The sequence below is a fragment of the Carya illinoinensis genome, chromosome 14 (assembly GCF_018687715.1).
Source record: "Carya illinoinensis cultivar Pawnee chromosome 14, C.illinoinensisPawnee_v1, whole genome shotgun sequence".
Classification (NCBI taxonomy): domain Eukaryota; kingdom Viridiplantae; phylum Streptophyta; class Magnoliopsida; order Fagales; family Juglandaceae; genus Carya; species Carya illinoinensis.
The window spans coordinates 31,392,848-31,406,900 of NC_056765.1; the positions used below are offsets into that span (position 1 = coordinate 31,392,848).

At 36.5% G+C, this 14,053-nt stretch overlaps 1 protein-coding gene and 1 pseudogene across 2 annotated transcripts; one reads left to right on the forward strand and one right to left on the reverse strand.

The window, feature by feature from the left end:
- Nucleotides 1-1,715: 1,715 nt before the first annotated feature.
- LOC122295010 lies at nt 1,716-8,256 on the forward strand. Of its 2 annotated transcripts, none has more exons than XM_043104017.1 (9): nt 1,716-1,998; nt 2,112-2,478; nt 5,056-5,176; nt 5,259-5,509; nt 5,609-5,815; nt 5,962-6,054; nt 6,155-6,259; nt 6,342-6,746; nt 7,467-8,256. In XM_043104017.1, exons 2-9 carry the CDS (start codon nt 2,131-2,133, stop codon nt 7,482-7,484), a joined length of 1,548 nt encoding a protein of 515 aa, XP_042959951.1. In that variant the 5' UTR covers nt 1,716-1,998; nt 2,112-2,130; the 3' UTR covers nt 7,485-8,256. The 2 variants fall into 2 exon arrangements, with proteins under 2 accessions (XP_042959951.1, XP_042959950.1); XM_043104016.1 differs by having other exon boundaries at nt 1,717-1,998; nt 5,035-5,176.
- Nucleotides 8,257-10,274: 2,018 nt separating this feature from the next.
- Nucleotides 10,275-12,710, reverse strand: LOC122293832 (annotated as a pseudogene).
- Between the last annotated feature and the right edge of the window lie 1,343 nt (nt 12,711-14,053).

Here is a 14,053-nt window from a genome sequence, read left to right on the forward strand (position 1 = left end):
AGAGAGATGAGCCATCATCTTACCTAGATTAAAAGAACTGAGAGTCAAAACTACAAGAGATGCAAAGAAAGTGGACACAAAAACAGCAGATTCAGATTTTGGGTTTGGCAGTGGTGTCTTACTTGCCACAACTTTTTGCATGAAAGAGATGACCTCTGGCCCCACCAATGTTGCAGGAAGAGAAATTTTGAAAAAAGAAAATAAATAGAAAAATTAAAACCCATCAAAAGTATGATCTCCTACCGATCCTAGCTAACATCCAAATCGACCGGGTTTTAAAACCAATGCATCAAGTTCTTGTTTATAGTCTCCTATGAAATCTTTCTCTAGAATTAGTTTGGCTTATATCTAGTGAAAAAACTAACTGGATGTAGCATGTTATGTAGATGAATGAACATGAAGATCATCAATCGAGATGAATCACTTATGTAAGCCCAACTCCTTACGGACCAAGGCAACTTTTCCTAATTGGTTGAAATATCTTCCACACTAACTTTGGGCAATCTCCCATGATAGTCGCTAGGGACAAAACTTGGCATGATTTTTATTTAGTAAAGACATGAATAGAAGCTTTGTAAAAGCATTAATGGGACAAGACCATCAAAAAAAAAAAAAAAAGGAAAGGCAAACAAAAAGAAAAAACTAACAGAAAATAGGAGAAGAAATGATTTGAGCAGCTGACATCTTCTTCCTCAACTTCTTTTTGTCTTTTCTCACCATAACTGATATTGGGAGCTTGTACTAAACATTGAAAAAATCTTATTATTTTATCTAATGGAAATACTTTAATCGTAAAAAATTTACAAAAATGTAATTCGACAAACTGAGTTAGCTTGATATAATTTGTTAGATTGTAAAGTTATTTTTATTGTAAAATAGATCTAACAGATAACATAAAATTATGTGATCAGTTTGTAAGATTACTTTTGTGTAATCTCTTTATGGTTAAGACTGTTATTTATTATCTGCAATTTCAATGTTTTAGCAAGCAGATCACATATCACCCTCTACATGGGCGATTGAAACTAAGAAAACAACCCAGCAATACACATGGTAATTTAATTATCATCAACTCACTATAAGGATATTAATGGTGATTAATATAACTTCTTAAATAACAAAAAATGATAGACCTCTAATTATTTTTTATAATTCTTTTACATCTAACCAATGTGACTGTGCGGCCACCTCATTATTAATCGTTTTCTTAATTTAAATGTTTTAATATTATAAAATTATTCTCTATATCATTATTCTTAAAGTAGCGTGTCAAATAGGGTCATGCTAAATAAAGGGTCAAAGAAAAAATAAATAAAATTTGAGTAGAAATTAATCAAATGGTCAACATTTTAAATTTTGAGATCGGTTAACATTTAAAATTATTAAATAAATTCCGTTTAAGATATAAAAAAAAAAGTACTAGATGTAAAATTTATCAATCTCATAAATTGATGTAGTTTCATCTGATCTGTTAGATCTGTTTTATAATAAAAATAACTTTATAATATAATGAACCACTTTAAACCATATCAATTTGTGATATTAATTTTATATAATTTCTTTATAATTAGAATATTTCCCATCAGTTTTTTCAAAATAAGTATTCAAAACTTGTATTTGTTAATACGGTAAATATTATTAACTATTGTGTATTGTTCAAAGTTTTCATGCTCGTCTTAACAATTTATAGTTTATGTTGGAAACCAGGAGTTATTGCCACTTGTCACCTTCGTCAATCTCGACGTGATAAAGTTGGAACCTCCCGTATTATGGCAGCGATGCGTTGCTTTTCAGCGCGATAACTTTGGGCGATCCCTCGTTCAACTTATCGTGGCGATTATACAGCGTGGCCCCGACAACCATCTTTTAGCGTTTAAAAAATTTCGATTACATTTTCGTCTGTTTCGATTTCGCCTTAATAGCTACAAATCCCCAATCCTGTGAGCTCCCAAAAGAACCCTAAAACCCCAATTCCGATCTCACTGACTCCGATTGAAGGTAAATTTCTATACCTTTGACCATTTTCCCTAAAACCCAATTCCTAATTTATTCAATTTTCCATTTTTTCAGATTTTCTTTCTTTTAAATTTCTTGGATGTGTGAATGTTTAGGTAACGGAAAAGATTGAAAATGTTCGAGGAGGGAGAAGGAGTAGGGACGAAGAAGAGGAGGAGTGCCCGGATATTGGAATTGGAGGGAGAGAAGGAGAAGAAGAAGAAGCACAACGACGGCAAGGACCAACAGGAGGACAAACCCCAGCCCAAACCAAAATCCAAATCCAAATCCATGGTTGAGGCTTCTCAGGATTCTCAGCAAGAGGACCAGGAGGACGACGAGCAGCACGAGGACCATGGAGAGCATGAGGAGGAGGAGGAGCAAAGGCCAAGTTCGACGGAAGCAGCGGCAGACGCACCCGCTGTTGAAGAAGAAATACTTGAAGACGTGGCCGTTACTTTCGTTGCTTCCCCATTTCAACAGGTCTCTCTTTTATTCTTCCAAATTGCTTTATTTTTATGTTGTGACAAAATAAATTAATAAAATGAAATAGGAGTTTCTCTTTACATTTTTTTGCTTTGCTGGCTTTAATTTGAAACAATATATCATTTGCACATCGTTTACATTTTTGTTTTTTGTTGTTGTGTTTTTTTTTTTTTTTTGTTTGGGGGACGGGGGCTTTCATTTAAATATGCTTTGTTGTATAGTATGTATAAAAGCGGTGGATTGTTATGAAAGGTATCACCTGGATGAATGAGCTCTTGTTCAAATGTAACGTTTCTTCTGAAAACAGAATGGAGAGTCAGATCATGATTTTAAAATCTATCACGTATTCGTGTAATCAACCAAAACAGGGAGATACGTTATATCAGCTGGATGCGTTAGGGGTTTCTTGGTTTGTAAGTAAAGGATGACTGTTATTGCAGTTGGTCACTTTGGTTACTATAATATAGATTTGGCGTCTATTATAATTTGTACAGTTTGGATGTTCTAACCTATATTATCTTTTCTTTTGTCTGGCTAAATTGATTGAAAGACAAATCAGCAGATGATTTAAATACTTGCTGCTGTAACTGTGTGATTATTTGTTCATCATTGTGTATCTGCAAAGGGAAGTATTTGTGGTATTGGCAACTCAAAACACTAAGGTCATGTTGGGATGCTTAAAGTATCTCAAGTATTTTGTAAATAGTAGTGAAATGATTTGAGTGAAAATGTTTTATTGGATTTTGGAAAATGAGAGAAAAAAAGTTGACAAAAAATATTTCTTAAAATATGTATTGTATTGTAGTTTGTGAAAGTGAATAGATAAAGTTACAAAGTTGTTTGAATATAATTTTTGTTTTAAAGTTTGTAAAAGTTGTATGATTTTTGTGTTTGAGTAATGATTAGATAATGATTAAATGAAAAGTTTAAAATTTGAAATAGAGAAGTATTTTGTATTCGAGTGATATTTGGGAATGAAGTTGTGAAATACTTGGGAATTTTGGCATTACCCAAACATGCCCCGTAATTTCTTTCTGCCAGTCCATTGATAAGGTTATTTGGGCCTTCCCTTGGTAATACTTAGGAAGTGTCAGAACGTGTTTTTCCATTCTTTATTTTATTTTATTTTGACTTTAAACTCTACAGAAGCAGTGTGTTTCACTTGTCCTTGCCAGCCTTGGCCTTTCCCTACCTTCACTCTGGTTTTGAAGTTATCCTAGTCTTGGTCTACCTTTTAGAAATATGCATTTTTTTTTTCTTTTCTAAAAGCTGAATGAAAGTGTATCTATCAAATGGATATATACATCCCATAATTTAATAATGGGATGTTGATGTCAACGTTGATGATGATGTGAGTTGGTGGCCATCACAGTAGTAGGTGTAGAGAATGGTATAGGGATGTGATAATGCAGTTCCTTAACTTGTTTGCATCATTTAACTCACGGATACAAACATGCATACTTGTCCATAATCATACCCATCAATGGTTGTCTTTGCACAATGATAATAAAAAAATAGATCTTATTTATACACTACAAATGGTTCCTGAATTGTCCAACAAGGGCTGTAGTTATTTAGTTGCATTGTTTTGTTGAGGAGATGTTTCTTAAGATATTTTCTTTGTTCTCTGCCGATATCTGACTGTAAATGATCGGAGCTGTTAATGAACAGCTCAAGTTCTACTCACATAAATTCAATTTCGAGTTTGGTTCATTTAATAAATGGACCAAACTTAACAAATACTAGACTCATTTATAATATTATCCAAGCTCGTATAAACTTCACTTAATTTGCATACGATTGTGAAAACTCATTGAATTTCATATTTATTATTTTTACATAATTTATTTACAAGAGGGAATCATATTGCTAATGTGAGGATGTTTACATCCTTACGAATCTAAGTCTGGATATAGATATTGTAGGAATGTATATAACTTTTATAAAGATGTTAATATAAATACAAAATTTGTTTGTCAAAATTTTTAGGTGAAGTCATGATATATAATATTGAATATCTATTTTTGTGACAAACAGTTATTTATATTGATTACAAATTCAAGTTTTGTCAATTTAAATTTCATAAGTTCATATATATAGTTTACATTATAACTTAGATTATGTAAATAATCTTAACATAATTAAGTAACTAATATCTTATCAAAAATAATTAAGTAACTAATATTGAATGCAAAATTATGAAAAATGTATAAGTTTCAGTGATAATTGTTTTTTAATTTAAGAAAATAATGAATTGTAACTCAAGAATAATCTCGAACTAAAAAAGAAAAAGAGTAACCATGAACTTGTATGAAAAATAAATGAATGGATCGTGAAAGTAAAATGTAGCTTGGTGATAGCCCTTTCTATTTAGGTTTGTTTAGAGCAGATGGAAGATTCTGGAATTTTATCTGCTCAAACAAAAGGGAGAATAACTACTGATTGCATTGTGGCATGTGAAGCATTACACATGTTTTGTTTAGTTACATTGTGCATGTGCACAGGCCACACAAACAGGCAATTGATGTTGCCATTTGTTACTCTTTTATATAGAACATTGTGGATGCAGCACAGCCAGGCAATATGGACACTCCATCTGATCAGCTACTCAGTGACTCGTCCATGCATATGCCCCTTCTTGGGAAGTCATCAGAGCCATCAGAGCTTTCAGTGGACACGCTAACACCATCAGATGGTATATGTTACTGATTATTGTTTGCTTGCTTTTGTTAGTGCTTTTATATTTGCTGGGTCATGTGTTTTGCATATATATTCAGCTTGCACTTCGATCAGAAAGAAAGGGCGAGGACCTGCAAAAGGCTTGAAGTTGGCTAAGAGAGCACACGAAAGCAGGGATGGAAAGTTGGATATTGAGTTCTCTGACATGTCTGATTCAGCAGTGGGGCCAAATCAGCGAATGTTTGTGGATGAAGTGGTCCAACAGATGAGGATTCATGCACCGCTTAACGTTAAGAAGTGGGCGGATGTACCGCAGGAGGCAAAGGATAATATTGTGTCAGCTGTGTTGGTAAATAGGATAAATATATTATTTTTATCTTATTTATTTTTTATTTTTCATATTTTTACTTGATATCAGTGTCTAATATGTTTCCTTATATGGTTTCAGTGCAGGTGGAGAATCCAGGACACACCCATGCGAAGAGCCAGTATATTAAAGTTAGCAAATCGGAGATACCGGGGTTGGCGAGCAAAACTCTCCAAGGACTTTAGTAAGTATGATAATGATGAAGATCGCAGACAGAATCGGCCTAAGGAGGTCACAGAGCAGCAATGGGAGTCTCTTATTACATACTTTGGTACTGATGAATTTAAGGTAAAATGTTATTTTGTTACATACTCAAGTAAATTTAAATTTCAGGTATAATTTACTGCATCTCTTATATGCTAATTACTTTATTTTCCTCCTGTAGCTTTTAATATGTACCTCGCATTAACTACTTGTATGTTCATCCTACGTAGGCTATTAGTGATAGAAACAAAGAAAACCGAGCAAAGCAAAAGACAGGTAAAATCACAGGCAGTAAGTCTTTTGCTGCCGTGAGTTATGATGCGGTGAGTAGAAAGATTAATGAAAAAAGTAAAAAGTAATTGGTTGTGTTTTACATTGGCGTTCAAGATTTTACGTAATTTGTAATTTTTAACTTCCTTACAGCGTGACCCCGTGACTGGTCAGCAGCCTAGTGAATTCAGGACATGGGTTCTGTGCCATCGTCATCCTGATGGCACATGGAGTGACGAAACTGCACGACAGATTTATGTATTACCAGTTTTATGCTTTGCTCATTTCTCTCATATATGTATGTGCTTTGCTTGATGTCTGTTCAATACTCTTAATGCAGGAACAAGTTTCCGACTTAATTTGCCAGCGGTCACAGCAAGAGGGGGTGCCACTCTCGCCACTAACTGAGGATGAATTGTTTCTGTCGGTGATTGGTTCCAGACCAGGCTACCTACGAGGCCAGAAACGTGGGTCTAATCAGGCACCAAAACAGGTGACTGTTGATGTTCAAAAGGAGCGTGATGCACTTGAAGAGGAGCTTGGTGAGATGAAGCAGAAGTTGCAGGAGGAAAGTGCTGCACGGACCGTGATACAGGCACAACTACAGGCAGAAAGTGCAGCACGTGCTGAGATGGAGGCACGACTGCAGGCAGAGAGTGCTGCACGGACTGCAATGGAGGCACGACTGCGGGCTGAGTTTATGGTTGCCCTTGATGGCCTACGATCTCAAACCTCTTCTAGCAGTGTAAGTTCTAAGTTGATATTTTATTTTGATGGTTAGTTAACATGATATATTATAGCATAGTACTAGTAAATTTAGCATAATTCAATAGAAATACATGTTTTCAAGTCGGTGGAGGCCTAAAATGGGCTGCCTAAACCTTGGGTAGGCCATGGGCCTCAGATGGATTTGTGAGAGACAGAAGCTGACTGCACCATGTCTTATTGAAGGTAAAACATGTTCATGAAACTAGAGTGTGTTAGAGTTTAACGATTTCTTCTTCCATTTTAAATCACCAATGAGGTCATTCTGATTCATAATTATTAGCTTGATCATGCTTCATATGGTTTTTTTATCAGATTCTGTTACATACTAGATGGATCATTCAGCAGCAATTTGCTTTCCTCAAATACTTTTAGGTAGATGGTTGATTCAATCAGCAAGCATGCTGCATCGGCTTCCAGTCCATTTCATTTAATGTTTGATTGGTTTCTCATATAATTTAATTTTCGATTGAGTGAAATTGTGTGATTTATTGAATTTTAGAACATTATAATAGGAAAAGACCATCTTTATCTTCATTGTCTCTAAGGTTTCCTCTTAAGTGTATTCTGAAGCAACTATAGTGATTTGCTTGGTCAGGGAGGTTCACATCGTGAAGCTTCATTGTAGTTCTGTTGGGGGCTTTGGAAGCTAAATTTTAATCGATATAAATTAATCAATTTGTCTTTTTCGTCTCCTCAGAAGCAGCATCAGCAGTGAAGAAAGAGAGCTCCTGTGTCAATTTCTACTCCCAGAGGGATTTCTCTTTGCTTCATCTGAATTTGGGCTCTGTGGAAGTGAAACCCTTGCCCTTCCCCCCTCTCTCAGCGCAAGGCAGATAGTGATTTCCCTACTGATGCTATTTCCTGGTAGTCCAATCATTGATGTGAGCCTCCCTGACATAACATTCAGCCACTTCATGTGTAGGCTTCTGGCTAAAGTTCAATTAATGCAGCATAAATCGAGTGAACTTTGAGCAGATCCGAAGTTTATTATTGCAATCCTCTGGTATTGGATGAAATCCACGCTTGGTTGGTTGCAGGCTGGCTGAGCATTTAGGATGGATTGAAAAGTTTTCAGTTGAAGAAGGCACGTTAATCTTGAGGTAGGTCGTACCTTGAAATAGTATGATGAACAGGATACAGCGAGCCGACTGTATAGTCACAAATGCATTAAAATAAAGAAAAGAAAAGAAAGAAATTGATCTCTTAAATGGACTCTATCTAGTATCTGGGATTGTTGCATTAACAATTGAGCTAAGAATGTATATGTGCTTGAGGCAGTTCTGGATTTGCTAGGGTGGAAATTTGCAAAAAAGGCAGTATTGATAGATGTGATGAACTAAATTGTTTGAACAAGTTAACACAACCGTGGCAATGTTCCGATGCCTCAATTAACTCTTACTGAAGCATTGTCCTCTCGGTTCCACAGGGGATTGTTGATACGATATATCTTTTACTTCTTTAGTTGATTATACTCTTACTTTTCGCAAGGTCTATCAGTTTATTTATTTATTTAGTTTTTAAGCTATGAAGTTTGAGAGGTATTAGAACCTCCCGGCCTAGAGCCCCATGGTTCTAAGGAGCAGGGGGCACAATATCAATGCCAGAGCAACCGGCAGTTACATTGGCTCCTTTTACGTGCTGATGTGGCGCATTCACATGATGCCACGACATGGCTTCAGTATTTTTGTATTTTGTCAAAAAAGAATAAATTTCCGGCGATCTAAAATGTAGAGGAAAGATGGAACTAATGGAAGCGTTTAGCTTTGATATTTCTTTCATCTTTATTTCTTCTCTTCTTTGTTTTGTCGACTTATTTTTCCAAAGTCTCACAGAATATATTTCATCTTTCCCATTTCGTTGAAAAAGTACGTAGAATTCATAACTCCATGGCTGTATTTGAAATGAAGGGTAAAAGGTGAAGGTGTGGTCCAATCCTCTCACGGGCAGTCATGCAGTAATCATGGCTGAATTTTTATTTCATGGCTATATTTGCGGTCGTGTACCTTTCAATATGGGATGATCAGTTCCTAGCAGGTGAAGACAATTTTTATAGTTGTGGGAAAATGAATGGGAGGAGGAGGGGATAGTGGAAATAGTCTCAGCATTCAGACCCACCCTTCTAATTGATTCTTTAGCAGGTTAGAGTTTCTCTCTCGTCTTCCTCATGTTGTCCATGGTAGCTGAGGAAGAGAAGTTTGGGGAATTTGGAGGACATGTATGCTACTGTGAAAAAAATGGGAGAAATGATTCAGACAGAACGGCCATGTCAAAATGAGTTTTACTGTAGTAATGTGTCAACGCGTAAAATGATTTCAGTCTTTTACAATAATGGATTCTTTGAACCCAAGGGGTTGGCCTAAGTGGTGAAGGCCTTGGTCTTGGGGTCTCATTCCCCTTAAGGTCCAAGGTTCAACACCTCATGGGTGCAAACAATCCTTTGGGGCCACACCCTCTAGTGAAAAGTCAGCGATTTAACCAGTTCCGTGTAGGGAAACTTCCGAGGGTGCGGTGCACGGGACCGGGGTTTATTCTGCAAGTGTGAGTCCAAAGGGCCCTGCCTTGGAGAGGTTCCCCGACATTAAAAAAAAATAATAATAATAATGGATTCTTTGGATGAGTGGAAAATATATGCGCCATGTACTGATTTGTCATCATTGCTAGAAAATAACCTTTTCACTTAAGTCCAAGTATTGGATGTTAAACATTTTTGTTGTTTGAATGGTTGTTGAAATTATGGTACTCAGTCATCAAAACGTAATTAGAAAGGTAACGCAAGCAAGACTTTGACGAGCATATGCTCTGAAAATTAATTGGAAAAGTGGCAATTGATCAGAGGTTGACGATGCCATGCAGGCAAACATGCAGGAATGTTCAATGCAAGCAAGACTACGCTTCCATGGACGCATTGTGGAAATTAGCAAATATATCAACATGCATCTTGAGGAAATAAGTTTGGGTTGCACCAGATAAAAGCTGTTGAATGTAAACTATTCATGAAATTATAGTATGCTTAGGGCATTTTTCATGTAATTGGAGGCTCATTTTCTTTTGTGAGATAGTTGATTAGCTTGAGAATTGGGTGGTAATATATTCGAAAAGATGTTGAAAAGACCTCTGCTTTGTTGCTCAAACATTAATTCTCAAAACATTCAACAGCTTTTATTTGGTGCAACCAGTATGCTTAGGGCATTTTTCATGTAATTGGAGGCTCATTTTCTTTTGTGAGATAGTTGATTAGCTTGAGAATTGATATATTCGAAAAGATGTTGAAAAGCCCTCTGCTTTGTTGCTCAAACATTAATTCTCAAAACATTCACAAAATTCAATAAAAACATTGCCAAATTCATTGGTACTAGACCAATGAAAAAGCTTATTTGCATATACAAATGCGTCTCAATTGATTTTCCTTAGCTTCTATGCTTTCCCTGCGCATAGCATGGCTCTATAACTAGTACTAAATACAATGTGTCTAAAAATCTCTCCTCTGAAATGATAAATTCTAGCTTCAACTTCTTGTAGTTATAGTAAATGGAGATGGACAAGGTACATGAACAACTCCTTCAACCATCTGCACGACCTTCCCCACAGAGGGTCTAAGAGATGGGTCTTCTTGTATGCACCAAATGGCAACCTTGACAAACCTTTCTAGCTTCCTTATGTCATGCATGGCCTCCCTGTCATTTTCCACAAGAGCATCTAATTCTCCTCCTTGAAAACAGTCGTAACCCCAATCAGTTAAAATTCTTTTGTCTTCTTCTCGTCACAATGATCTAACTTTACGTTTCTCCGGCAACAAATGATCTCTAGCAGCACCACTCCAAAGCTGTACACATCTATTTTAGCAGTGATAATTGGCATGTTCATAAACCATTCTGGTGCAGCATAACCTCTTGTTCCTCTTATGGCGGTCTGAGTTTGGCTTTGATCCATCTTCAAAAGCTTTGCTAGTCCGAAGTCAGATATACGTGCATTGAAATATTCATCAAGAAGTATGTTCTGAGGCTTTATATCACAATGGATAATCTGAGTGCTGCACTCTTCATGTAAATACAACAGTCCTCTTGCAATTCCGAAAGCAACTTGGATTCTTCTTTCCCAGTTTGGTTTTGAGTCTCTGAAAAGGAAACCTGCTAAGGTGCCACCGCTCAAGAACTCGTACACGAGTAATCGTTGCTGACTCTCGTCACAGAATCCAATGAGTCTCGCCAAATTCTTGTGGTGTGTCTTGCCAATTATGTTAACTTCAGCTTTGAATTCCTTCTCACTCTCTTGTGCCTAACTGTTTAACTTCTTGACGGCCACAAGGACATGATCAGAACTTTCCTTTATTGCTCCTTTGTAAACAATACCGAAAGATCCCCTCCCCAACTCTTCCTCGAACCCATTCGTAGCATCCACAAGCTCTTAATTGGTATGTGAAAAAACGCAAATTCATTTCCAAGACATTACCATTTCGCTTAGTTTTGTCAACTTTCTTCCGGTAGAAAGCAAGGAAAATGGCGCCAACCAATGTAAAGTTGACCAACAGAGAGCAACCCAGAAGCACTGATCCAGAAAGTATCAAACTGTGATCTTGGTTCTTTGCGACCGTCTCATTCCCTGGAATGGGGAAAGAACGATCAGGTATGGTCAAATTATCTTTTCTAACTTAGAGTCTTAATTTCGTTTACTGTACTGTCAGATGTCCCTCTTACAAGTGGCAGCATCATCTTGCGACAGGTATCGTCACCTTCAAACAGGGCAACAACACACATACAATATTGCAAGCAAGAATTTTTGCAATTGCCTTCCGTAAAAGGCGACAGCCTGGTGTATGCTGCAGACGACCAAGAAGTATTCATCAGTTCTTCCATGTTATATAGATCGATCGTTCTTGGAACTAAGATCATCTTCTTCGCATCGGGGTACGTAGTCTTGTTTGCAGCCTCCATACGGATCATTTGGATCGATTAAAGAGAATCCTTTTAGGCATTCACACCTTGGCCTCGTAGCTTGGTTGAGTTTGCAGACACCATTTAACCCACAAACACCGATACCTGTTGAAGTCCTAAGAAAAGCGATGCAAATATTATCTGGTATAGACCAAACGGGTATCCAGCTTTCATTGCCTATGGAAATCCTTGGGTGATAGTACTGAGTGAAAACTCCAACAAAGTTGAGAGTCACTCTAGAAATTCCCAGGTGGGAGTGTTCCTTTTGTGAGAGAGGTATTTTCTTCATTCTCTTCTAGGATATACAAGTAGCCAGACTCATTGAACACCAATAGTCTACCAACAGTATCGCCTTTGATATAATATGCCTCATTTGCTTGTGTTGAGGGCAGGTTTGCAGTGTTGAGCGCAAGTTTACCTTGTTCATTCCCTTCTCGAGGAAAACGCAGCCTGAACCTTCCTTCGGAAAAGTTGGTCTCTGATTTTCGAGAAGAAATCACTCCTCCCCTTTCCATAGTTTGTGTAGGCAAGATCGTATCAGTAGGGTTATTGAGGCTTTCCCATACCTTATTAAAGCTGCCATCTTCGAGAATAAAGTTGCCTGTGTCCTCCATTACTCCATAGGCAACAACAAGAGTCATGATCGGAGATTTCCATAACACTTCGCCTTGAGGGTCAGTAAGCAAAAGCCCACGATCAGAAGTTAGCTCCACTTTTGACCCCAAAGGAGCAAGCTTTTCTCCTTTAGCATGCCAAACTACGGTTCTGTCCGGTATTTTGTCATACCAAATAGAAAGTATGAAATCTGTACTGTTGGTGAGCTGTCAAAATCCATAGGCAAAATCACCAGAAGGAGAGATCCATGAAGAGTTATCCATTGCATAGAGAGAACCGCCCACAGCTATTCTAGTACTAGTTTTAGTCTGAGCAAAGACATCATGAGAAGTTGGCAGCAGAATTAGTACTAGTAAGGTCATGCAAAAGAAACCATGAGCTTGAGGAATAGCCATAGCGGAAAGAAAACTTGCATGCATGGATTCAAATATTAATTGCTACTAAAAATAAGTTGAGATCGGCCTGATTAAACTTGAGAAGGTCCAAGACTCTACATAACAGAATTACAAATTACTTACTTAATTACATGTGGCAGGCTGTACTTACTAATAGAATTATTAATGTGCATGCGGAGCTGGTTGGCCAAGACCTTTAATTTGACCAATTGATCGAGTCACTATAAGCTATCTACAACCTATCTATGACGGATATATATATATATATATATTGATCTATATATTGACGATATGATTTCTTGCAACATGATTTCTATCATGCATTAAATAAGGAAAGCAAACATATATAGATGCATTAATCACCTTTCGAAGGAGGCCTTTATTATCTAATTTGGAGGGTCTTACAATGCAAAAAATTTTAATGGCCTATTGATCTTAATTGTGCCGGCCTGCACGCATGCAGGCCGCTCTCAAGCCGAATGGAGGTCGGGAGAATATAATTAAATACTATATTGTGACAATTGGAAAGGACAAAAAGTACTGATCATCAATCATAACCGGCCAAGAGTGAGGTTCCATAATTCAAACTCATGGATATATATATATATGTCATGATCATCAAGTTTAGAATACTAGATCTAGGGCTACTTAATCATATATATATATATAAAGTTTTGAGAGTCATGATATTAATGAGAAGCATGCATCTTAGGAAAATGGGACTCAAGAGTACTACTGTGTGTATATATATAGGATATATTAATTGAAGTATGATCTGCATATATGTTAGTGTAAACACCCAGAAATTTCAGTATCATTTTAGGTCGATATGATGTGTTCAAACAATATATTTTTATTAGAAAAAAGTCTTTGATTGCCCATTAATTCATTCTTCTGTCTAGCTAATTTGTCGCAAGCACCGGGCCGGATGACATGCATGATATTGCTACTCAGTCCTCGTACTTTTTTATATAATTTATTTGGAAAATGCTTTGGCCACTGCTGGCCTTTTATTTTTTTTTCCTTAATGATTAAGAATTTTTTTTTTAATATTATTAAGAATTTTTTATACTTTTTAAAATATTTAAAAATATTAAAAATGTTTTGGAAAAAAAAAAAAATTAAGCCTAGCGGAGCCACCAGTGGTACTGGCTGTAGCATCATCCTATTTATTTTACTGTAATTTGTTTACATAATCAAATGGTGAAATAACATTAACTTATTCGTAATAAACAGTGTCCTGTAATTACGTACCCACCATGGACTACAGCCAAAAGGTTAATTTGCATGAAGGTAGATCACACTCGATCGAACTAATTAGTTGATAATTTCCTTTTATTTTC